Source organism: Gymnoscopelus microlampas (assembly GCF_963454915.1).
Source record: "Gymnoscopelus microlampas genome assembly, chromosome: 1".
Classification (NCBI taxonomy): domain Eukaryota; kingdom Metazoa; phylum Chordata; class Actinopteri; order Myctophiformes; family Myctophidae; genus Gymnoscopelus; species Gymnoscopelus microlampas.
Genome location: NC_139962.1, coordinates 60,877,925 through 60,903,399, shown reverse-complemented (window position 1 = coordinate 60,903,399; position 25,475 = coordinate 60,877,925). Strand labels below are relative to the sequence as shown.

The window sequence follows — 25,475 nt, the reverse complement described above, 5'->3', positions numbered from 1 at the left end:
GCCCTATACACTTCAGCCATTTGAAAATAGTCGATCTACAAGCTCACAATGCGTCGTAATGCAAGGCATTGTGAGCTTGTAGATCTGCTAGGCCTATTTCCTAAATAATTTAATACATTTTTAACTTGTGAAATGGGGCATTATGCCCAAATGAGTACTTCTTACTTTTGGCACTTTAAGTACATTTTGATGCCAATACTTTTGTGTGACTTACCGTTGTCCTGTGAGGCGCTCGACCCTCCTCTTCACATGACGGAGAAGAGCGCAATACATCTCCGTCTTCCCGCTCATGAGCACCATGAGGAACGGCACCACCCTTTCCATGTACCGGCCGTGGATGGTGACAAACTGGTAGTACGGGCCTGGACAGGATCGGAAGGTGCCGTCCACATAGTAGATCTATAACAAAATTCAAATTTCATTTTATTCATACTGATATAAATTAGACTTGTATCAAATTGTTGCGGAAAACCCTTGCGTGCACCCAAATATTCTGCCCCAGCACCTTGCTTGATCAAGCATTTATAATATTTAATATTTAAATGATAGGCTACATTTAATTTGACTGACAGGACGTTTTATGGGAGAGGGGTTCTAACCTGGTCACACTGGCTCAGTTTGAGGACGTTAGCCTCTGTCCCAAACACGAGGAGCCCGTGCTGCTGGTTGTGCTTTGACAGAAAGCCGTCCCCTTGCCAGGTCTGGGCCCACTCGCCCTCCACGTTGACCTCCTGTTCGGTGTGGAGGATGGGGGGCATAAGGTTGGCCCGCAGTCTCTCCAAGCGGGATTTCGCGGCCTTGAAGGGGGGCAGATGCCGAACTTCGGCAGTTCGGGCCACTATCTGGTCATAGACCCGCTTGACGGGGATCGTAGGGTCGGCCGCCACCTGCTGCAGCATCTGCTGAATTAAAGCCGTGGTGGCGACCAGGTCGTCCTCCTCCGCCGCGTGGCCATGGTTACCTGGTGGCTTTAGCACCACGATGGCTGGATCTTCCGCCTCCACATCCAGCCACCGTGTGTGCATGAAAACGTTTCACCCAGGGCGGGCGCAACGCCAGTAATTTTTTTCCGCTGTTGCCTTGTTGCGGAGGTTGTTGTGGGTAAGGGCCACCACTGAGCATGTTTCTTCCTGCAGATTATGTTTTATCAGGTACCATACAGTAGGTAACTATATTTTACACACTGCACTAACAGGGTTTTTAATCCTGCTTCAGTCCTGTAGGAGTTTTCGTTTGACAGAGGAACTCTCAGATGAAAGTTGCACAAACAGAGCTCCAGCAGCACTGCGCGCCCTCAGCTCGTACATGTCATAGTCATGGGCCCACTCTACGTTTCCCCAATGCTGAATCTGGTATTCCTCCTCTAGTCTGGAAAGCAGCACAGCCTCTTCCACAGTTATGTGTCTGTCAATCACCCCAAGGGACAGCACAACTGACTTTAGCTGGGTAATCACATACTCAAGACCTGTTAAGGACCAGAAGTTGTACGATTTGAGGTGCTGTTGGAATGTGTCCTTGGTCCTCTCGGGAATCACAGGACCTAATATATTAGACGAGGAACCGATGACAACATCATATCTGTTTTCAATCCAGTGCAGCACAGGGTCCCACTCATTATTCTGTAGCTCAACCAAACCTGGAGGCTCATCCACTCTGTAACAGACAGTATCAGTGTCCAAGAACTTGAGAGCAGCATTGATCATTTGGTCCTCGTTGCGTTCAGTTGGATTGTCCAGCGCTGTGTTACACAGAGTGGTCATGTGCATGGTGTAGAACTTTAGTGTGTCCTTCTGAGTATCCCATTCTGTTGCTACAGCAATGGCCAGAGGTTCATTTGGCGCCGTGAACAGCTTCCCGCCTGGCGTTTTCAGTTTCCTGCGGTCCAGGTTGATCTCGTACAGGCCACCTTCTCCCTGTGATACGCTGACATCTTCATAAAACTTCCTCCTCTCTTGGAGAGCAGTAGAATATGGATTGCGCCTCAAAGAAAGAAGTGACACATGACCTGGACGCACATTGCGGGGTGAAATGCCTCCATGTCTCAAACAAGTGGACAGTCTCACAATACCTTTCAACATTGTAGTGGAATAAGGAGTTGGGATGTCATTGGGTGAATTTGGTCTCTCTCTGATGCTGCGGTTGCCTTTATACTGTTGGCTAGACAGTCAACTCTGTGATGTCACAATGAGTTGGCTCCATACCATATATATCAAGTCCCAAGGTCAGCCATACCCATATATGGAGTCAACAATGTCAGACTTGGATGTGTCAGCCAGCTCCATGTTGTTCTGGATGTTCAATCATTCCCTAAAATGACGTCCATGATGTGGACCGCTAACAGCAATCAATGACCGTAACAACCAGGACCCACGTCCAAACTTAGTGGACAACCTAACAAACAAACAGAACAAGAGAGAACAATTAGAGAACAGGTAGTAACCAGAAGTGTACTAAACCATGGTAGATTAATCCCAAAATAATCTCATATTGTATATCTTTGCTGTCCGGCAGGAACTCCAAAATGTAAATTTTTCAGGAAATGAAAAAAAAAATCAACTGAAAAAACAAACAAAAAATGTTAGGTTTTGTTTATCATTGATAAGAACAACTGAATGGACCTCCAAGCTCACAATGAGGTTGGAGGTCAAAAGGAGGTGGAGCCTGGAGTCAGCAAAACCAGCTAACACCACCCCCCTTTGCTGGAGTTTAGCAGAAAGTTTGAGGATCCAATGGAGTTAGCTGCTTTTGTCAGAAGCACTTTTAATACTTTTCATTGGTTCAATATTTTTTTTAGCAACACACAGATGTAAAGGGTGTTCAGGGTGTTCAGCAACGACATAATCATTTTCTTTTAATTTGTCAATTTTTTTATATTACTTCTTTGTTTGTCTTTTATTTTCCGGGGTGGATCAGTGTCCTTTTAACAGCTCTTTGTGGAGGATGAAGGCGTTGGTTGTTGCAATGTCAGTTTTTGTCAGCTGATAATAGAGACTGCATCCGTTACTATCAGTGACACGGTGTGTGGAACCCAACAGTGCTGTACTGGGGCTATAGAAGGCTCCAGCATTTGAGCATGCTGTTTTCTGAGTAACCAGGAAGTCCAATCTGATCAAACACTGCGGACCAGCAAAACACATGACATGTATAAAATGGGTTCCAGTCACTAATAATAATGTTGATCCTACATGCAAATAAACCAACATAGCCAGACACAATCCAAATGCTTACCCTTGTGGAATGACATGCCTCATAAAAAGTTAAATGAGCCCAACCGAGTAAGCAAATCAGGTTTGTATTATCGCTGACAAGGAGGTTATGGTGACACAATTGTACAATTTGTTTTATTGTCTTTTTTCGTGGGCATTGGCTGGAGATGAGCCCCCATGAACTGGATGCAGGAGAGATACCGATGCCCGTTGTAAACACGTTGAAGCTTGGTTCAACACGGGTGCATTTCTCCTTTCCGACATGTCGCCTTTCCGACGTTGACGAACCCTATACCTAACCCTAACCCTAACCCTAACCGCACGCGGAAGCCACTAGTCGGAGTGGTGAGATGTCGGAATGGAGAGTGAACACCGTTCAACACAAATGAATATTGTGCAACTGAACACTGCAACTTACGAACGCCAACATCCATTGTCTCGGATGTATTGTATGTTTTTTAACGAGAAATATGACACAACTTCAACTGTGCTAACGTTGCAGCCTAACTTAGCTTCCACTGTTAACTAATGCTAACAACATGGGCAGCACACGGCAAACACACAGGCCGGCCGCATGTGTTTGTAAACAAAGGACAAGGGGAGAATGGGAATCCAGTCCTGCTTTTATAGTGGGAGGAAGTGAGGTCACCACCACAGGTACCAGTCTGAATCCCATTGTGGTGTCTCCTTGTGGAGCGGAGGGGAAATGAACCTTCCAGTTTCTGACAAGTACTATGATGTCAGTCATCTCCATATTTGGGTACGTCTTAAGTTCACATTTTGGACCTCTTATTTGAAGGTGCAACATCATTGATTATGTCATATGGTTGCATCATATCATGTCATATGGAACCCTACATGAGCACACCAGTATGCTGAACTCGGAATGGCCCTGGAGATATTATAGTCTCGAATATCTGTGATTAATAGCCAAGTACTGGAGTTGGGATGTCATTGGGTGAATTTGGTCTCTCTCTGCTGCTGCGGTTGCCTTTATACTGTTGGCTAGACAGTCAACTCTGTGATGTGAAATTGCAGTACGATGAGTTGGCTCCATACCGTATATCAAGTCCCAAGGTCAGCCATACCCATATACTGTATGGAGTCAACAATGTCAGACTTGGATGTGTCAGCCAGCTCCATATGGTGTTCTGGATGTTCAATCATTCCCTAAAATGACGTCCATGATGTGGACCGCTAACAGCAATCAATGACCGTAACAACCAGGACCCACGTCCAAACTTAGTGGACAACCTAACAAACAAACAACAAGAGAGAACACTTAGAGAACAGGTAGTAACCAGAAGTGTACTAAACCATGGAAGATTAATCCCAAAATAATCTCATATTGTATATCTCTGCTGTCCGGCAGGAACTCCAAAATGTTAATTTTTCAGGAAATGAAAAAAAAAAACTAAACTGAAAAAAACAAAAATGTTAGGAGGTTTTGTTTATCATTGATAAGAACAGCTGAATGGACCTCCAAGCTCACAATGAGGTTGGAGGTCAAAAGGGGGTGGAGCCTGGAGTCAGCAAAACCAGCTAACTCCACCCCCCTTTGCTGGAGTTTAGCAGAAAGTTTGAGGATCCAATGGAGTTAGCTGCTTTTGTCAGAAGCACTTTTAATACTTTTCATTGGTTCAATATTTTTAGCGGCGCGGATATTAGCCCTCTATACCTGGCTTTTGCGTCAACGTTCTGATTGGTCAGGCTCGCCAAGGTTCTGATTGGTCAGGTCCGTCAACGTTCTGATTGGTCAGGTCCGTCAACGTTCTGATTGGTCACTATTCTTGACATCACTATGTTACTATTCATGATCGGAATATGACGGAAAAGCCAGGTCCTGCTCTATACCTGGCTTTTCCGTCAACGTTCTGATTGGTCAGGCCCGTCAACGTTCTGATTGGTCAGGCAAGGGAACTATTCATGACATCAATATTATATCATGAATACAAAATTAGATGGTTTATATAAACTGTAAAAGTCCGGAACATAAACACTCTGGGTACGGCTTATAAATTGTATAGATTATTTCATAACACATACATATCTTTCTGGTACCACATTTATACACACGCACACACAAAGTTTATTTTTTAGGTACCCACTCTATCAGCTATGACAGATCAGTTTTTGCCACTTACCTTGGAATGCATTTGGTGATTCGCTTCCAATGGCACTATTTAGTGCCACTGGAAGCCTTGAAATAAATGTACAGAGATTTAATATTGTTTCTCTAGTAGAAACACATATCTATGACAAAATATATCAAAGGCGCCGCTACCTTCACACAGGTGTGATTTTTTTTTAGCAACACACAGACGTAAAGGGTGTTCAGGGTGTTCAGCAACGACATAATCCTTTTCTTTTAATTTGTCAATTTTTAATTACTTCTTTGTTTGTCTTTTGTGTTCCGGGGGTGGATCAGTGTCCTTTGAAAAGCTCTTTGTGGAGGATGAAGGCGTTGGTTGTTGCAATGTCCGGGAAATGGATGAACATTGTCCTATACAATCGAGCAACTTTTCGATGGGTAGTACTATTTAGGCTGCAATCACACAGCCAGTTCAGCGAAAAAGTACTTATGTTACATATTTTGTGTAATGTACATGGTTTGGAAAATGTTTTTTATTAACAAACACAAGGACCCTTGATAAATTCCAGGACCCTTGATACATTTTAGAATTTAAAAATATTTCCAGGAATTTCATGACCGTGGGGACCCTAGGCCGCACGTATTTCAAGTAATGCTAGGCATGTTTTGGGACAAAACATGAAATCAATTGTCAATGCAAATTATATCCAAACATTTAAAAAACAAATCAGTTAGCCCATTAAGACTGTGTGTCATTTTAAGATTTCTTTGGCTATTCAAAACATTAACATTAACATATTCAACATACATTGGCCAACCAGGTACTGTACATGATGCCCTTGTCATGCGGCGATCACCCATGTACAAGGAGGCCCTGTATCCACCAGATACTACGGGTACTTCCTGTTGGTTGATGGAGGCTATCCGTGTTTTCAGCACCCTGTTGCTCTTATGACTCCATACCGCAAGCCTTTGGCAGGTAAGAACGCTCTTCCTCTGTCATAAAAAAAACACACACACATAAACACACACACAGAGAGTAGGCCTACTTTGGTGACTTTGAAATACACAATAGGTTTACAAAGTATATTTTAATTCACAGGCCAAGTTCAAGCGAGGTACAACCGGCACCACGCCAAAGGACGTAACATCATTGAGCGTACCGTTGGGATGCTGAAGACTCGCTGGCGCTCGATCTTCCTTCGGGCCTTGGAGATCAGGCCCATCTTCGCCCCAAAGGTGATCACCGCATGCTGCATACTCCACAACATTTGCAAGGCAGCAGGGGATATCCTGGACGAGGAGGAGGAGGAGCAGGAGGAAGGCCCGGGCCCAGTTGAGGAGGATGGCGCAGACGGCGCTGAGAGAGACCTGTCTGGGAACGGTCTCCGAGAGAGGCTTGCCGATGAAATCAGTGCTCCTGATGAACTGGATGCATGGCTAGGAGACCATGATTACATGTAGAGCAGAGGTCTTCAACGGGGGTCCGGGACCCCTAGGGGGTCCTCAGAGTTACTACAGGGGGGTCCACCAAATCTTTGTGTTATAGGAACTTACATTAACCACTTGAACCCTAGCATCCCTATTCTGAGAGGAATATTATATTAGCCGGAAATAGCAGATCAGGAGCAGACCAAGTACAGAGTGCAAGGTCAAGTTTACTAAGTATTGATATTTCAAGTGGTTAACTGTCTGAAAATACACATTAACATGAATCTAACACAATGATAAACACAATGATAGTGCTGTCAAAAAAGTCTATGGATCTATCTATGAATTCTATGAAAAGGTTTAATCTGCAACATATGTAGTAAGGGGAGGCATGCGTTAATCCGACAGACCTTTTCTCCGACTATGTGGCATCCGCGTGCGGTTAGGGTTAGGGTGCGGGTTTGGTTCGGGTTTACTGTTTAATGTCGGAGCACTGCGCTGTCGGAGGAATGCGCTGTCGGACTAAAGTATTGCACCCGTAGTAAGGGGTCCCTGCTTCATCTCTCTCTCAGCTATAGGGGTCCTTGGCCTGAAAAACATTGAAGACCCCTGATCTACAGTCACAGGAAGGGTGTTCAACAGGGGGTTCCGGGACCTCTAAGTGGTTCTCAGAGTTACTAAAGGTGGTCTGCCAAATCTTTGTTTGATGGGTAACAAGCTTATAGATCTGCTATTTTATTGAAAATAGCAAATCTATAAGCTCACAACACCTCGAAGAATTGCTGTAGAGGGAAAAAGAGCAGACAAGTACAGAGGCCTACGGTCAAGTTGACTATAGTACAAGTTGCATAATTCTCTCCGCCAGGAGAGTTTGTTTTCACTTTCTGAAACTGGGACTAACATTGGTCAAGCCTCACGTGACACGTGACAATACGGTGAAATAGTGTGATCCGATTGGCTAGTGACGTATAGCGGCCTATAAAATACATGTGTCACTTTTAAAGAGTCTGTGCCTCTTTCAAAGTGAGGTAAGACAGTTCCAACAATCCTGCATGCAAAGCAGATACTTTAATTAAGCTAAAGCAGTGGCGTCGTTAGGGGTGGGCTTCGGTGGCTATAGCCACCAATGTTTTGTCCAAAGCCACCAATAAAAATTTAAAAAATAATAAAAAATTAAAAGTTTTTTTTTTCTTTTTGAATTATATGTATCACCCTAATCTAACCCTACCCCTAACCCTAAAACCGAAATAAAGTAACCCAAAACGGGGGAAAAAGCACCCTAATCCGCGAAATCCGCGGTAAAAAACGCGCGCGCGGGAGGAGGGCCACATGCACGCGCGCGCATGTGCCCGTTGCCTGCGGGGCTAAGCCCCCGACCTAGTAGAGACCTAGCGACGCGTCTGAGCTAAAGCCTCTCTAGATGGGACGGCCTCGATCCTACAAATGCTTAGTTAACAGCTAAGCGCCCAAGCCAGCGAGCATGATTTCGAGTTGACATGGCTGAGAAATGGACAGATAGGACACTTACACAGACAGGACGGATAGGACACTTACATAGACAGGACGGATAGGACACTTATACAGACAGGAGGGATAGGACACTTATACAGACAGGACGGATAGGACACTTATACAGATAGAACATTCCCAACATTCCCAACACAAGTCTTCTGGCGGAGAGTTGTGCTCCGAGGAGCACTTTTTCTAGTTTAATTTAATTTCATATAATCATATTGTAAATAGTTGTGTGTGTGTGTGTGTATATATATATATATATATATATATATATATATATATATATACCGTATATATGTATATATATGTATATATATGTATATATATATATATATATATATATATATATATATATATATATATATATATATATATATATATATATATATATATATATTGTATTATATTCATTTCATGCAATGGTGTCTTTTCATTTTTGTTGTAAATCAAATTAAATAATATAATTTACTTTCAAGAATGTGTTAAAATGTAATTACTTATCACATGTACAACAATTGACAAATGAAACAAATCCCTGGGAAGTGAACAAAACAGACAACATATATTAAATATTAACGGTACACTACCCAGGGGGGTAGTTTTTTTTTGGGGGGAGGGTCCTCAGATGAACAGCTTAATCCATGAAGACCTGAGGCTGATTCTAAAAAATGTCTTCTAAATCTTAAAAGTTTTCTGAAAAACTTGAGTTGCTATATCAGTGGTGCTCAAACATTGTTCCAACTTTTTTGTTCCAGGGACCCCGAGAAGCAAAGACTTTAGTTAAAAATGTAAATGTGTTAAAATATTTGCATTCTTTCAAAAATAGCAGATCTACAAGCTCAAAGTGCGGCAAAAAGTGACACACTGTGAGCTTGTACATCTGCCATTTGTGAATAGCCAAAGTATCAAATATGGTTAAAGTGGTAAAAAAGACTGTGATGCTATGACACAGATACTTTCCCAGTTTTAATGGGTTACAGTGCAACATTGTTTGCTCACTCCAAAGTAAACAAACCAACATACAGTATAAGTACACAGGGTATCTGCACATTTCTTTAAGGAACTAGACCAATGGTATTCAACTAGATTAGACAGGGGGCCACATGTGTAAATGACTTAAAGGCGAGGGCCACAAGACACACGTGTTCGTGGTTAATGTATGGCTGTTTGTTGTGTGCTATAGGACACAACAATGGCCAAATTATGTCCATTATGGTAACTTATTAGGGGCAGCTTCATACTGCATTTATGCCTTTTGATGTTTGATAGGATAATTTCTGTGCCAGTTCTTTATAATACACAGGCTTTGATTTGGATATTGAGAAAATAGGAAATAGATATTTCAGTGTGTTCTGTGCAATGATCCCTGGCATGGAAGCATATCTTTGTGAGAAAAGTGGTGGAGGCAGGCTGGCAAGGTGAGAGTGTTTACATGTTCGTATGAAGGAAAGGTGTTTACTTTATCTTTTTTACCACACGGCTGATAAGAGCCCAAGCTCTTATGATGTATTTGAAGAACCATCAGTTGAGAGTGTCAGAGTGACCCATAAAAATGGGTCAGCCCAGGTTGCTATTGATGACGAATGAAACATACTGTGTGAAATCGAAAATCCACTCAAAAGCTATAGGTACGGTCCCGACAAAAGCTACATCGCTACATTTCAGAAGCACATTATACTTACATTTCATTCATCACATGCCACCCATTTGTAGCTGTTTCTGAGTTTTGAGTGGTTGTCGTCCATTACACCATTCGTCGGACCCGGGGAATATAGGTACGGTCCCCAGCCCAGGTTGCTATTGATGACGAATGAAACATCTGTGTGAAATCGAAAATCCACTCAAAAGCTAATGGATGCAGAAGGAGAATTATTTTTTTGGTGTAATGGACGACAACCACTCAAAACTCAGAAACAGCTACAAATGGGTGGCATGTGATGAATGAAATGGGGACCGTACCTATGTTCCCCGGGTCCTATGTTCCCCGCTTTCCTAGGGAGAGCGGGGAACATAGGACCTAACCTAAACCTAACCCTAACCTTAGTGGGGGAACATAGAACCCGGGGAACATACCCTTTTGTCAAGCTACCCAGCTAGGTGAAAAAAAACACCTGAACTACTTGAAAGCTACATTTTTCTGAAAGTAGTAAGAAGTAGACAACATTTCTAGCATAACAAATTAACCCTTTAACCAACCAGTTACACATTCCTTAATAGTTTGCGGTTAAACGGTTAACCATTTGTTCATTTTTGTTGTCTTGTGGCCCCCAACTTGTCTAACTGTGGCCTTCTACCTAATCTAGATGTGTTACGACAACACGCAGCACAGCACAGCAGATCTACAGTAGTACATTAGGAAATACAATACATATTCACCAAAGATTACATTTTCACACATTTGGGTTCTTGTATGTACTGCAGTACTGGTGGATGTTAATTTAGGACCCTAAGTGAGTCACAAACATTCCTCCATTCTAAACAGTAGCCTACATTGTATTCTTATCGGTTAATGGTTGCTTAACCATTATCGAGCTTCAGTTAACGGTTATGAAAAACATTCAAATGGTCATTCTGTACAACCAACCATCATTTTTACATTGGATTATACACTGCTCAAAAAAATAAAGGGAACACATAAACAACACATCCTAGATCTCGATGAATGAAATATTTCAGTTGAAAAACTTTATTCATTACATAGTGGAATGCGTTGAGAACAAAATAACATAAGAATGATAAATGGAAATAAAAATCATTAACCCATGGAGGTCTGTATTCAGAATCATACTCAAAATAAAAGTGGAAAAAAATTATCACAGGCTGATCCAACTTCTGTGGAAATTCCTCAAGACAATTCAAAATGAGGCTCAGTAGTGTGTGTGGCCTCAACGTGCCTGTATGCACTCCCTACAACGTATGGGCATGCTCCTGATGAGATGACGGATGTTCTCCTGAGGGATCTCCTCCCAGACCTGGATCAGGGCATCAGTCAACTCCTGGACAGTCTGTGGTGCGACGTGGCGTCGGTGGATGGAACGAGACATGATGTCCCAGAGGTGCTCGATTGGATTCAGGTCTGGGGAACGGGCTGGCCAGTCCATAGCATCAATGCCTTCGTCATGTAGTAACTGCTGACACACTCCAGCCACATGAGGCCGAGCATTGTCATGCATGAGAAGGAACCCAGGGCCCACTGCACCAGCATATGGTCTGACAATGGGTCTGAGGATCTCATCCCGGTACCTAATGGTAGTCATGGTACCTCTGGCAAGCACATAGAGGTCTGTGCGGCCCTCCAAGGATATATATATTGAAATTCTTTATTAGGAGTAACCCCTTGAGATTCAGGATCTCGTTTTCGAGGGGGTCCTACAGACAGCAGTACAGTATACAGTAACATTTTAAAAAAAAACGAATAACAAAAAACTGAAAACAAAACATCAACCGGACAAGAAACAACACATAGGACAACACAAACAGGGTATTATACTCTAAGTAAGCACAAAAGATGGATCATTTGTTCAGAGTCAGATCATCATCATTGTCAAGGATATGCCTCCCCAGACCATCACTGACCCACCGCCAAATCGGTCATGCTGGAGGATGTTGCATGCAGCAGAACGTTCTCCACGGCGTCTCCAGACTCTGTCACGTCTGTCACATGTGCTCAGTGTGAACCTACTCTCATCTGTGAAGTGCCAATGGCACCCTGCCATCGCGTGTCAGCTCCTCAGGAACAGCCAGTTCCCGAGGGGCAGACAAGAACTTTGCCCCCCTGACATCACGAGAGGTGGCTAGTGCCAATGCGAACCTTTCAGGAGACTTCATAACAGCTGAGTAACAGCGCTTGTTGTCGACAAACACGTTAATTTCCCTTTTGGCTTCCCTAATACGCTAAGAATTTCCACCCAAGCCCTGGTCTTCTCGGTAGCTGAATACTGTGCCCCAGCCTGGTGTAGGAGTCCACATGTCAAAAAGGTAGACACCATAATCAACACCTCCCTCCGAATCATAACAGGCTGCCGGAAGCCCACTCCTGTGTCCTATCTGCCAGTCCTTGCAGGAATTGCTCCGGCTGGCCTCCGACGAGTGTCTTTAATCATTAAGCTAGCAAGGAAAGCCCAAATACATGACTGGCACATCCTGCACAACACTTCTGTGGAAATAGAGCCTCCAAACAGACTCAAGTCCCGCCACCCTTACAACAAGGCGGCACAAGAGATGCTCCGCTCCATCCCGGAGGACTTGTCCGCAAATGCATGGATGGCGGCATCCTGGAGGCAGGAGTGGGAGTCTGCTGGGCCCTCCCGTATCCACAGTTACATCTGAGACCCGGGAGGTGGTGTTGAAGGAGCGGACCTACCACGTCGGCAATGGACCCTACTGAACCGCCTACGCACTGGAGTCAGCTGCTTCAAATCAGCTATGAAGAAGTGGGGCTTGACAGACAGTGCAGCATGCGAGTGTGGCGAGCCTGAGCAGTCTGCCGAACACATTATTAACACCTGCCCCCTGTATCGACCACCTTCGGAGGCTGGCCTCTTCCAATTGGGACCAAAGACAAGGGCGTGGCTACACGTTACTGAGTTGGACATTTGAGGATGATACAGGAAAGAAGAAGAAGGTGCCAATGGCGAATCTGCCAATCCTGGTGTTCTCTGGCAAATGCCAATCGGGCTGCACGGTGTTGGGCTGTGAGCACAGGCCCCACTTGTGGATGTCGGGCCCTCATACCACCCTCATGGAGTCTGTTTCTCACAGTTTGAGCAGAAACATGCACATTAGTGGCCTGCTGGAGGTCGTTTTGTAGGGCTCTGGCAGTGCTCCTCCTGTTCCTCCTTGCACAAAGGACCAGATAGCGCTCCTGCTGCTGGGTTGTTGTCCTCCTACGGCCCCCTCCACGTCTCCTGGTGTACTGGCCTGTCTTCTGGTATCTCCTCCATGCTCTTTACACTGTGCTGGGAGACACAGCAAACCTTCTTGCCACAGCGCGCATTGATGTGCCATCCTGGATGAGCTGCACTACCTGAGCAACTTCTGTGGGTTGCAGAAACGGCCTCATGCTACCTCTGAGGGCACTGGCAAAATGCAAAAGTACCCAAAAAACAGCCAGAAAGGATGAGGACAGGGAAATGGTCTGCGGCCACCACCTGCAAAACCATTCCTTTGTAGGGGTTGGCTTGCAAATTGCCTCTCATTTCCACCTGTTGTCTGTTCCATTTGCACAACAGCAGGTGAAATTTATTCACAATCAGTATTGCTTCCTAACTGGACAGGTTGATATCCCAGAAGTGATTGACTTGGAGTTACATTGTAATGTTTATGTGTTCCCTTCTGTCATGACCCAAGCCCCTGTTTCACTAACACTAAGATCACTCGTTCACAAACCATTTACCAATGAAGAAATTGTACATCTCCTCAGAACCAAAACTAGTGAAAGTAGCCGTTCTACAAGCTCACAAACCATTAAAAGTTGTCAGATTGTACATCGGCTATTTTCACAATGAAGTATGTCATACATTGAAAAAACATACTCTCATTGCTATCTGAAAAGTTGTGAGATTGTAGATCAGCTATTTTCACAATGACGTATGTAAAAAAACACTCAATTAAGTATTTCATGTTATCTTTAACAATTGCAGATGTATTCATTGATAGTCATGTTGTGTGAAATGCAACTTAGATGAAGTCTGCACCAAGTGAGGCTTGAACCTGTGACCTTGAGGTTGTGAGACATACACTTAAGCAGGACGCTATTGGACCAACAGACAAACCTCTGAAAAAAGAGATCACACTGATCATACAGTTTCACGCAAATAGCTGAAAAATCCTGGGTTTAAGTGTTTTTCAAACTGCTCAAGATTGCGGACAATCTAAGGGCGGTGCTTACTGGTCAACGTGATAGATGTGTTCCTCATTAGTCAAGGCACATGTGTAAGCAGGTCTAATGGCTTTCGGCCAAACGAGGCATGACTTTTGCCTGTTTAAAGTTTCAATTTAAAAAAAATTGCTATAGCGCCCCCGTTTGACCAATTGGAGTAAGATTGGTTTCAGTGATATTTGGAATGGCCCTTTACATTTCTGCAAAGTTTCAAAGAATGGTAAGTCTGCATGTATGTGTTAGCGGCAGATGAATAATTGTCATAAAACTGCAATATTCATTGGCTCATTAAAGCTTCATTTTTTCACTTAAGGAAAATCCGCTGCATATTTTTGTCGGCATAGGTACAAAGTTCATGTGTAAAACGTTTCGTGCAGATTGCTCAAAAATCCCAGGAGGAGATAGGTTTTAACTGCTTTTTACTGCTTTTCATATAATTCGAAATGGTGGGAGATCTAAAGGTCAGAGGTCAAAAGTCAAACAGTCAATTCAATTCAATTCAATAGAGACACAGACACAGACACAGAGACAGAGACAGAGAGAGAGAGAGAGATACAGTGCAGGTAGTAACAGTAACAATAGTAGCACATATAATAGTGTAATATATGATATATATGATAGTATAATATAGTACAGCAATAATGTGTATGTAGTATATAATGGTATAATATAAGAATATTAAGATAATATACAGTATATATAGTATAGTGGTATAGTGCAGTGTAGTAGAAATCCACGGTCGTGCTCCATGGAAAGGCCCGGTCTGCAGTCACAGTCTTGAGCCGCAGCTGGGTGAAACAGTGAAAGTTGTTAGGCATGAGGAGACGCATGTGTGCATCGAAGTTTCATGGCTGTAGGTCAAATGGGGCATGAGTTGTACCTGTTCAAAGTTGGCATTTTCAACTGAGTGCTATAGCGCCACCTTTTGACGAAAGATTGTGAGATTTATTTCTTGATCGTTTTTCATGACCATCTACCATATGGCCGAGTTTCATAAAAAGCGTATGCACGGTTCAGCCAGAACTGGCAAAAACGGCAGAAGAAGAAGAAGAAATGGAATAATGCCAATAACAAAACGGGTCCATGCTGGAAGCCTGGCCCCGTAATAAATGAAGCTTCAAGCTCCGTCTTGTTGTTACCATAGATATGGATTGTATGGGACCGTACCTATGAGTCACTACAATGCGACAGACAGTGGTGAGTAACATTGTTGAAAACTAACGTCAGGGAAATAATAATAATTTGATGCGGTCGGTGCGGATCTAGAAATATGATGGTATAATTAACCGCAGTTGGATGGCGGGTGGATAATGAACATGTGTATGTGGATTCGGGTGACGATAAACCCTATCTGCGCATCTCTACACTCAATACTTACTCCCATCCACATTTGAAAGTATTTTTCTTTCCTGTGAAGAACCGGTCATTATTCCCCCGCCAGGTAATGAGGGCCAGGGTTTCCTCATCTGTCCCTTGAATAATATTGTAATGCAGTGTGTTAGTTTAAATGCACATTGGTAGCAATTGTTCAATAATAATTACATGCAAATTAGATCAAAAGAACACAAAAGAGGCAGTTAAGTACCACTTTAAAGTTGGATACTACTATAGGTTAATGGACTAATTTACTAATAAAGTTGAACTATAAAGTTATGAATCCTAAATTTGCACTCAGTCAAACCAATGTGCCCAACTGAGACAAAAGACCAGTGGTCAAAGCAACAAAGTACATTTACTCAAGTACTGTACTTAAGTGCAATCTTTAGGTATTTATACTTTCCTTGAGTATTTCCAATTTCCAATACTTTTACTTCTACTCCTCTATATCTCGGATCCAAATCTAGCTCCCCCCTTCCCTCCGAGTGACTGCAGGAAAATGATCCAACCCCCCGACCACCATAAACCGTATTTTTTATATTCACACAACTGTAGGAGAATATAAAACTAATGCTGGTCGTTTATTATAGGCAAATTAGCGCCCGTTGGGGTCCATTTGGTTCCATTAGCGCCCGTCGGGGTCCATTTGGTTCCATTATGAGCCGTTTGGGGTTACAAAAAAAACACCCCAAACGAAAGAGAGATTGAGCAACTATTTTTCATATTATGTGCAACAGATATGCTTCACATCTGCACGACTGCATGAAATAACCGAAGTAGACAAAATAGTAAAAGAGGCTAACTAAACACAGAATAATGAAAGAGTAGCCTATAACCTACAGTCAACCACCCAAATAACAACCCAAAATGCAAGACCTAAAAACCAATAAAGAGATCAAATACTGGCATGAAATAATGTTCCGATCTGCCATTTCAAACCCATAATTAATTAGGACATCTAATATTCTGACCATGGAGCGCCTCGCGCGCACGGCAGCACGGCAAAGCACTCTCTCCAATTATTATAATAAAGCTTAAACATCATGACCTGTATTTGTTTAAGGTAGCCACACATCTATAGGCCAACTCTAGGCCTGTCAACTTCATTGAAACAAATAGCCAGCAGATACTCCATAAAGTATTATTGTTGTTATTATTATTATTATTATTAGCATATGACAGGGTCGCGCAACTAAAATAGCCGATCTACAAGCTGACAACATTGCTCCATCATAGTTTGACAGTGACGTAATTTTCACTAGAAATTGCCTGTTCTCTCTATAGATGAACGGCCTGTACGTGCAGTGGTGTAAAGTAACTAAGTACATTTACTCAAGTACTGTACTGTAGCCTATACTTAAAGGGTAAGACCACTTTGGTAGAGGTTTGGGTTGTGTAGTTACCTTGCCATGATGTAACCCCAAAGGTGGGCAAGAAATCAAAAATAATTGCTCCATTGATTAGAAATTGATAATTCAAAATATGCTCCTCATTGACTTACATTGTACGGTAAAACAGCTCTCAAAGTCACTCTTTTAGCACATAAATGAACGCAAACATAGCTGATTCAGGCAATATAGAGCATCACCAAACCCAGTACTGTTTTTTTTTTTAAATAAAAATGTCAACTTCCTGTTGATTTTACTATTTGAAGATCTGGATCCGGATCCGCGGATCCAGTCCAGGTTTTCTACTTATTAAAAATGGCAAAATCAACAGGAAGTTGACATTTTTATTAAAAAAAAAAACAGTACTGGGTTTGGTGATGTTCTATATTGTCTGAATCAACTTTGTTTGCGTTTGTTTATGTGCGAAAAGAGTGACTTTGACAGCTGTTTTACCGTACAATGTAAGTCAATGAGGAGCATATTTTGAATTATCAATTTCTAATCAATGGAGCAATTATTTTTTATTTCTTGCCTACCTTTGGAGTTACATCATGGCGAGGTAACTACACAACCCAGACCTCTACCAAAGTGGTCTTGCCCTTTAAGTACAATTCTGAGGTATTTTTACTTTACTGGAGTATTTCAAATGTTCGGTGCTTTTACTTTGTATTATTTTATTATTGTTGATATTGTTATTATTGCTATTATTATTATATTATAGCGCATTGACGTGAGTGCGCTCCCACGGACGGCCTGTCTGTCTATCAGTCGAACTATCTATCTATATCTCTGCAAGCTACAAGCCAAAAATAGCCGATCTACAAGCTCACATCGTCTCTCTCTCTCTCTCTCACACTGCTAGTGGCTCCACATTGGCTTAGTCTGAATTCCATTCCCCAAAACTCGGTCACTCGCTCACTCTCCTCGCTTCCTCCACTCGCGCCTAAGCCCCGCCCCTGCGAGGAGCCGAGGGTTATTTGAGAGGACGAGTGGTCGAGCGGTTTCCCTCAAAGGATCGGACTGCACTCAGCAGCGTCATTTCAAAGCGACGGCAAATTCCGCGATCACTTATGACATCTCACACAGCTGGACCAGAGCCGTGGATGAAAATATACATGCATAGAATAATATGCAGCTATAGAATTATACAGAATATAAGAATAGACAATTCCTCAATGTGGACGGCCACAACATTGTTATCTTTATAGTTAACATTGTTGTGCAAGGCCATTTATTCCTGAAATAGTGAATGAAGCGCCAGGATGAGCAAACGTACATTTATGAATTTAATCCTGACCTGTCCCTCTTTTTGCTCGTACAGTCCCCAGAACCCCAGTACAAAAATGTACTCCATGAAGTGTAGATGTGTGTCAAAAAGGAAACGTCGCAGCCGAGGGGCGCGCAGAACGGTGGATACATATTTATAGCAGAAACAGCTACACATTTAACTACAGCCATACTCATTCAAATATGAACAGATTCTTAAAATGTAAAATTCCCTATTAGCTGTGAAGGGTCTTCTTCCATGTGTATCAGTCATGATTGTTTCGCCATCAAACAATAACAAGCAAAAAGGAAATATCGGCGGGTCCTTCTTCTCCATTGCGCTGATCGCGCACCTCTCGTCCTAAAACACCTTCGCCCTAGGTCTAATCCGGCGGCCTCGGCCCGCGAAAAAAAATGGGTTTTGGACGAGCGTTCCGTTTTCCTCCTGTTGTCTTTTCTTTTTCTTCGTCCCAGAAGTTAACAATGTTTACATAATCTTTGTCACAGTAATTAGTAGTCCGTGCACTGCATTGAGGCATGCACGAAGAGAAACTATCAGCTTTTGAGAGAGAATAAATGTGCACAATATATTTTACAATGTATAATTGTATTATGCTTTATATCATACAACGCAATAAAGCCAGTGGCTTGTTGCGGTCTTTTCAGTTACTTTACACTGTGTGTGTGTGTGTGTGTGTGTGTGTGTGTGTGTGTGTGTGTGAGAGAGAGAGATGCGCAACGAGTGAGCGGCGGGGACGAGGGGGGGGGGGGATGCGGCCGGTGTTTTCGGCACATGTGGAGGAGGAGGACCATGTATACGTCACGGGAGAAGGGGAAAAAAACAAAAAAAAGTGTACACGTGATGCGGAAGTCTGCCGCGGAGGAGCTGTTGAGAGTGGTCGAGGATACACTTGATGTACACTCGCTCAATGCGGAAGTGGAGAGCCTCCTCGCCTCCTCCACTCGACTCCACTCGCCTCCTCCAAGACGCACATGAACAATTGGACCGCGACTACTTCCGGTTTGAAGTCGGAGTGACCGAGTGGGAGTGAGCGAGTGGCCGAGATTTTCGGTATTGGAATTTGGCTTTAGACTTGTCACATGACCTGTCTAAGCCAATGTGGAGCCTAGTAGTGTTGCCAGATTCTGCGAGACAAATCAGCAACCAAGTCTATGAAAACAAGCCGCGACCACCTGTAAATGCACTGTTTATTTCACACAGCAGCCTACTTGATTTTAATAAATGAACCCAGTACATTTTACTGGGTTCCAGTAAAATGAAAAATAGAAATAGAAATATAGGCCTCTCTCTTATAGGCCTACATGCCTCCTTTTAATAAAAGCCCGGTACCCAGTTGAAACAAATACAAGCCTGGGTCACTATTAGAGGATTTACTATTGTGTATTAAATATGACCGCGTGCGTGCGTAATGACGCGCAGATAAGCAACGATGTTAGGTAATTGTACCAGCTGACAGGTGTGGAAAACACTGGGGGGCTGGTGGGGGGGACCCCACCAGCGTGTGTGGGTACTTGTCATGCCAAGGACCCCCAAAATTTGATGTAGGCTAATTGTCTGCAGAACACAGCATCTCTCTCTCTCTCTCTCTCTCTCTCGACATGAAGGTGTCCCCCCCCCTCCTCTGAGTGGCACAACTACCGTAACAGCGGAATTCTACACGTGCGTAATTACGCACGTAAGTGCATGTTGTAACGTAATAATACACAACGTGTACTGTAGCTCACTGTAGGCTAACATTCTTGGGGTCTTCTTAGCGTTGTGAGCTTGTAGATCGGCTAAGAGATTGACAGATAGATAGATAGATAGATAGATAGATAGATAGATAGATATGGAAACATACATGTTTGTTGATAGCTTTTATGTTTTTTTCTGTGGGTAAGTGTCGCACATGACGTGTGTGTGTGTGTGTGTGTGTGTGTGTGTGTGTGTGTGTGTGTGTGTGTGTGTGTGTGTGTGTGTGTGTGTGTGTTTTATCGATATATTTCACTGTATATATTCACTACAAAGGGTGTTCAAACTGCTGCCTATAGGACAGCACTACATAGGCTGCGAAGGGGTCAGGTTTGCTTCTAAATTACTTCGTCCAGGAGGTCTTACGTGCGTGCTGTTTAAGCCTGTTGGGCAGACACGTAACAGCACCGTGGACTTGAGAACCCGGCCTTTAAGTTTTTGTATTAATCCAACCCATTCAAATGGGTCCCAGGAACACCGAAAATAACGATCTGAAAACAACGTGTCGCGACTTGCGCGTCGCTGTTTTCCGCTCGCGGCTCGGTTTGGTGCGCGGGTCGCGGCTCGGTTTGGTGCGCGGGTCGCGGCCCGGTTTGGCTCGCAGGTCGCGGCTCGGTTTGGCGCGCGGGTCGCGGCTCGGCTTGGCGCGCGGGTCGCGGCTCGGTTTGGTGCGCGGCTCGCTTTGGAGCAGGGCTGCGTGGCTCACGGCTCGCTTTAGTTGTATGCGTCCCGTGGACGCAGTGATGGTTGGTTTAATGCGTCCTTTATTAAAAAGGTGCGTCAGAGACGCAGGACACAGGGCTAGCAGCATCTCTGATCTGGCAAGATCTGCAAATGTATAGATCTGCATCCTACTGTTATAGGACTTGTTGAATGATTAAGCATCTTAACATTGTAAATATGTTATAAATATTATTTTTAAATCGATTTTAATTGCTTTATGTCACTTGGAATGATTTGATAAATGAGGGCGCAGGAGCGCACATGTCCTTCCACATTCCAGTAGCCTTGAAATGTACCTGAGCAAAGAGTCATAATAATAATAATAGCGGAATAATAACTTTATTTTATTATTTTGTTGTTTACTCCATTAAGATAACAAATGGCGTTTATGCTCTTTATTTGGCCTTATAGACTTGTTTCTTTTATGAATTGGCTACATAGACACACATAAAAGAGTCCGTTGATCTATAATGCCAAACCTTGCTAAATATAATATTCAAAATATAGCTGCAAGCAGCGATAATACGGGGCCAGTGAATAGAGAGAGAGAGAGAGACATGGAAACGGAATAGATTGAAGAGAGAGAGAGTGACATGGAAACAATAGATTGATGAGAGAGAGAGATGGAAACATAATGGTTTGATTGGACATCTCAACCTATTGCCATTAACAGGATTCGAACTCTCAACCTTCAGACTAATAGGCTGCAACACTACCTATAGTGCTATAGCTTTGTCCAGGCTGATATTGTCTGTTGAAGATCATAAACTCTTGCCTTCTTTCATGAACCAAGCCCCTGTTTCACTAACACTAAGATCACTCGTTCACAAACCATTTACCAATGAAGAAATTGTACATCTCCTCAGAACCAAAACTAGTGAAAGTAGCCGATCTACAAGCTCACAAACCATGAAAAGTTGTGAGATTGTAGATCAGCTATTTTCAGAATGAAGTATGTCATACGTTGAAAAAACGTACTCTCAAATAAGCATTTCAGGTTATCTTTACCCTTTGCACATGTATTCATTGATACAGTCATGTTGTTTGCAATTCAACTTAAATTAAGTCAAGTGAGGCTTGAACTGGCGACCTTGAGATTGTGAGGCATTCATTTAAGGGAGACGCCATTGGCCCAACAGACAAGTAACTGTGAAAAAGGAGATCACACAGATGATACAGTTTCACGCAAATAGCTGAAAAATCCTGGGTTTAAGTGTTTTTCAAACTGCTCAAAATTGCGGACAATCTAAGGGCGGAGCTTACTGGTCAAAGCGATAGATGTGTTCCTCATGAGTCAAGGCACAAGTGTAAGCAAGTTTCACAACTTTCGGCCAAACGAGGCATGACTTTTGCCTGTTTAAAGTTTGCATTTTCAAAAAATTGCTATAGCGCCCCCCTTTGGCCAATTGGAGTGAGATTGGTTTCAGTGATATTTGGAATGACTCTCTACATTACTGCAACGTTTCAAAGAAATGTGAGTCTTGCATGTATGTGTTAGGGGCAGATGAATAATTTTCATAAAACTGCAATAGTTAAAATCTATGGAATCCTGGGATTTTGGAGCAATCTGCACGAAACGTTTAACACTTGAACTTTGGACCTCTGCCGACAACTTCTAGGCGGCGGAATTTCCATAAGTGAAAAAATGCAGAAGTTAGGAGCCAATGACTGTTTTTCATGTAATTCAAAATGGTGGGCGATCTAAAGGTCAGAGGTCAAAAGTCAGACCACAAAAGTTGTCGGGCATGAAGAGACGCATGTGTGTATCGAAGTTTCATGGTTGTAGGTCAAACAGGGCATGAGTTGTACCTGTTCAAAGTTGGCACTTTCAATTGAGTGCTATAACGCCACCCTTTGACGAATGAGTGTGAGAATTATTTCTTGGTAGTTTTTCATGAGCATCTACCATATGGCCGAGTTTCGTAAAAAGTGTATGCACGGTTAAGCCAGAACTGGCAAAAACAAGTATTTTTCAAACTGCTCAAAATTGCGGAAAATCTAAGGGCGGAGCTTAATGGTCAAATCGATACGTGTGTTCCTCGTGAGTCAAGGCACATGTGTAAGCAAGTTTCACGACTTTCGGCCAAACGAGGCATGACTTATGCCTGTTTAAAGTCTGCATTTTCAAAAAATTGCTATAGCGCCCCCCTTTGGCCAATTGGAGTAAGATTGGTTTCAGTGATATTTGGAATGACCCTGTACATTTCTGCAAAGTTTCAAAGAAATGTGAGTCTGCATGTATGTTTTAGGCGCAGATGAATAATTTTCATAAAACTGCAATAGTTAAAATCTATGGAATCCTAGGATTTTGGAGCAATCTGCACGAAACGTTTAACACTTGAACTTTGGACCTCTGCCGACAACTTCTAGGCGGCGGAATTTCCATAAGTGAAAAAATGCAGAAGTTAGGAGCCAATGACTGTTTTTCATATAATTCAAAATGGTGGGAGATCTAAAGGTCAGAGGTCAAAAGTCAGAGGGTGAAAGTTGTTCAGCATGAGGAGACGCATATGTGTATCCAAGTTTCATGGCTGTAGGTCAAACAGGGCATGAGTTGTACCTGTTCAAAGTTGCCATTTTCAATTGAGTGCTATAGCGCCACCTTTGGACGAAAGATTGTGAGAATTATTTCTTGATAGTTTTTCATGACCATCTACCATATGGCCGAGTTTCGTAAAAAGCGACTGCACGGTTCAGCCAGAACTGCGAAAAGTGGCAGAAGAAGAAAAAGAAGAAGTGACAGAATACTGCCAATAACAAAACAGGTCCAGAGCTGAGCTCTGGCCCCGTAATAACGGACCGCAAATAACGGACCGCATTTAAAATAAGATTTCGTTATTTAAATATCAAATTAAGCATTTCATTTGCGACCATGCATTAGGCTATGCAACGCAAGCACAATGAAGTTGACTTACTTTTTTGTAGCCATTTAAAATAAGATTTCGTTATTTTAATATTATATTAAGTGTAGCTGTCGCCATAATAGTAGGGTCCGAAAGTGAGGTTCTGTGACCATCCTTTGGCAAGTACGTTTTGACGATTGATTTGACCTCTATGGACCCTTTAGAAAAGATTTAGCCCCCAGGTCCCTCCCAAAAATCCCGGCATTTTTTGCTAAACAGCCAAATTCAAAATGGCGCCCGGCGCCATCTCTAAAAATTAACTTTTGATCTGAATGACCTAGAATCATGTATGAAGGCACTTTTCCATACAAGTCAACCATGAGGATTCCAAATCTGACACAATTTTGACTCCGAAATTCAAGATGGCCGACATCCAGTAGAGTAAAAACTTATACCCAGGGGGCAAAGGGGGGTATGCTGCATTTGCCCTGCCATAAAAGGTTGGCCACCAGAAATAATATCTATGACCCAGTAGGATCACAACCTATATGGACAACCCGGTCACCTTGCTGCTGGAAATCCAATATGGCCGCCTCAATATTATCAGAAAATAGCTTTGGCAATAACTTTTGAACCAGATGGGCTAGAAATAAAAACTTGGTGTCTATTTCATGGTTTCAGAGCATGAGAAACTCAATGGAATACTTATCTTTATGATTGGGTGTGTCTGGACCTTTCATTTGCATATTTCCAAGATGGACGCCACGCGAAAATGAGTTTTACTATGACTTTTACAGTGACAGCTGACTGTTATGGCAAAAAGTCTGCTTTTTAAGTAATATGAACACATTTGGTCAGTTTGAGCTTTAATTTATATGTTGTCAATATGGCAGACCCACACCATGAGTCTGGTCAGAGTCGTGTAATCCGGGATGCAGAGATGGTAGTCAAGGCAGCAGTGGAGACTAACCCATTTACAGTGAGCACATCATCCATGATCAACATATCTACAGGACAGTGTGCTGATTCCACAGTCAAGGACGACTTGATGAGTGTGAAAGAACTGGGTCTGAAGGCACTGTGTGAGTCACTGTCCAGTGAACAGAAGAAGACAAGCATAATGAAGCTTAACACTTTCTACACTCAAAACACAAAATCTAAAAAATCTAAGGGGAAAACCTCAGCACCTGCAAGAGCAATGAAATTACTGCCCTCCTGCGCATGACCCAAATCATAGCCAGTGGTGGAGAACTCAACCTTGTTGACTTTATAGGCAACCACGAGTGCAGTGACTTTCCCTCTTCCAGGAAGATGGCAGGATGAGAACAGGTACCAAGGCAAGCCTTGTTAAGGTCCTGAAAGAGGAGACCAAAGTTGCATGCATCCCTGACCTGCCTACAGAAGACATAAAAACAGCAGTAGTTATTGATGCCATGTATGCCATGCGCCATTGGTCGCTCCTGAAAGGTGAAGCATTTGGAACAATCGCTGAACGATACCAACGTCTGCTGTTGAATGATGTGCCTGCTGGCACAGAGATCATTCACTTCTGTTTTGACCGGTACAGTGGACCTAGTCTTAAGACAGCTGAGCAAGAACACAGATACTGTATGCTTGACCAAAACCTACCAAAGAATATGAAGTCAGTATGCATTACACAGCTCCAGATCCTCAGGAGTTTTTTTGCTGTGTCAGCTAACAAGGCAAACCTATTGAGTTTCCTCTGTGACGAATGGTGTGAAAATGTGAAACTTAAGTCGGCCCTTGGTCCAACACATCTTTACCTGGGTGGGGGGTTTAAAGAAGAGACAAGGAGTGTGGTGATCAAGGAGGGGTCTATTGAAGATGCCCTTGCACTAGAATCCACACAACAGGAGGCTGATACAAGAATAATACTCCACACCCTGTACAGTGTCCAGAATGACAAAGTTGACAGAGTTGTCATCCATGCCAATGACACAGACATCATCATCATGTGCCTTTACTATGCAGCAACCCAT

General features: G+C 42.9%; 1 protein-coding gene across 1 annotated transcript; it reads right to left on the bottom strand.

Annotated features, from left to right (window-relative positions):
* Window positions 1-1,115: 1,115 nt before the first annotated feature.
* LOC311044386 (ATP synthase mitochondrial F1 complex assembly factor 2-like) lies at window positions 1,116-2,282 on the bottom strand (the record flags this gene model as incomplete). Its single annotated transcript, XM_084055918.1, has 2 exons — window positions 1,116-1,980; window positions 2,233-2,282. The coding sequence occupies 2 exons, from the start codon at window positions 2,280-2,282 to the stop codon at window positions 1,212-1,214; spliced, it is 819 nt and encodes a 272-aa protein (XP_083912044.1). The 3' UTR covers window positions 1,116-1,211.
* Window positions 2,283-25,475: the final 23,193 nt, after the last annotated feature.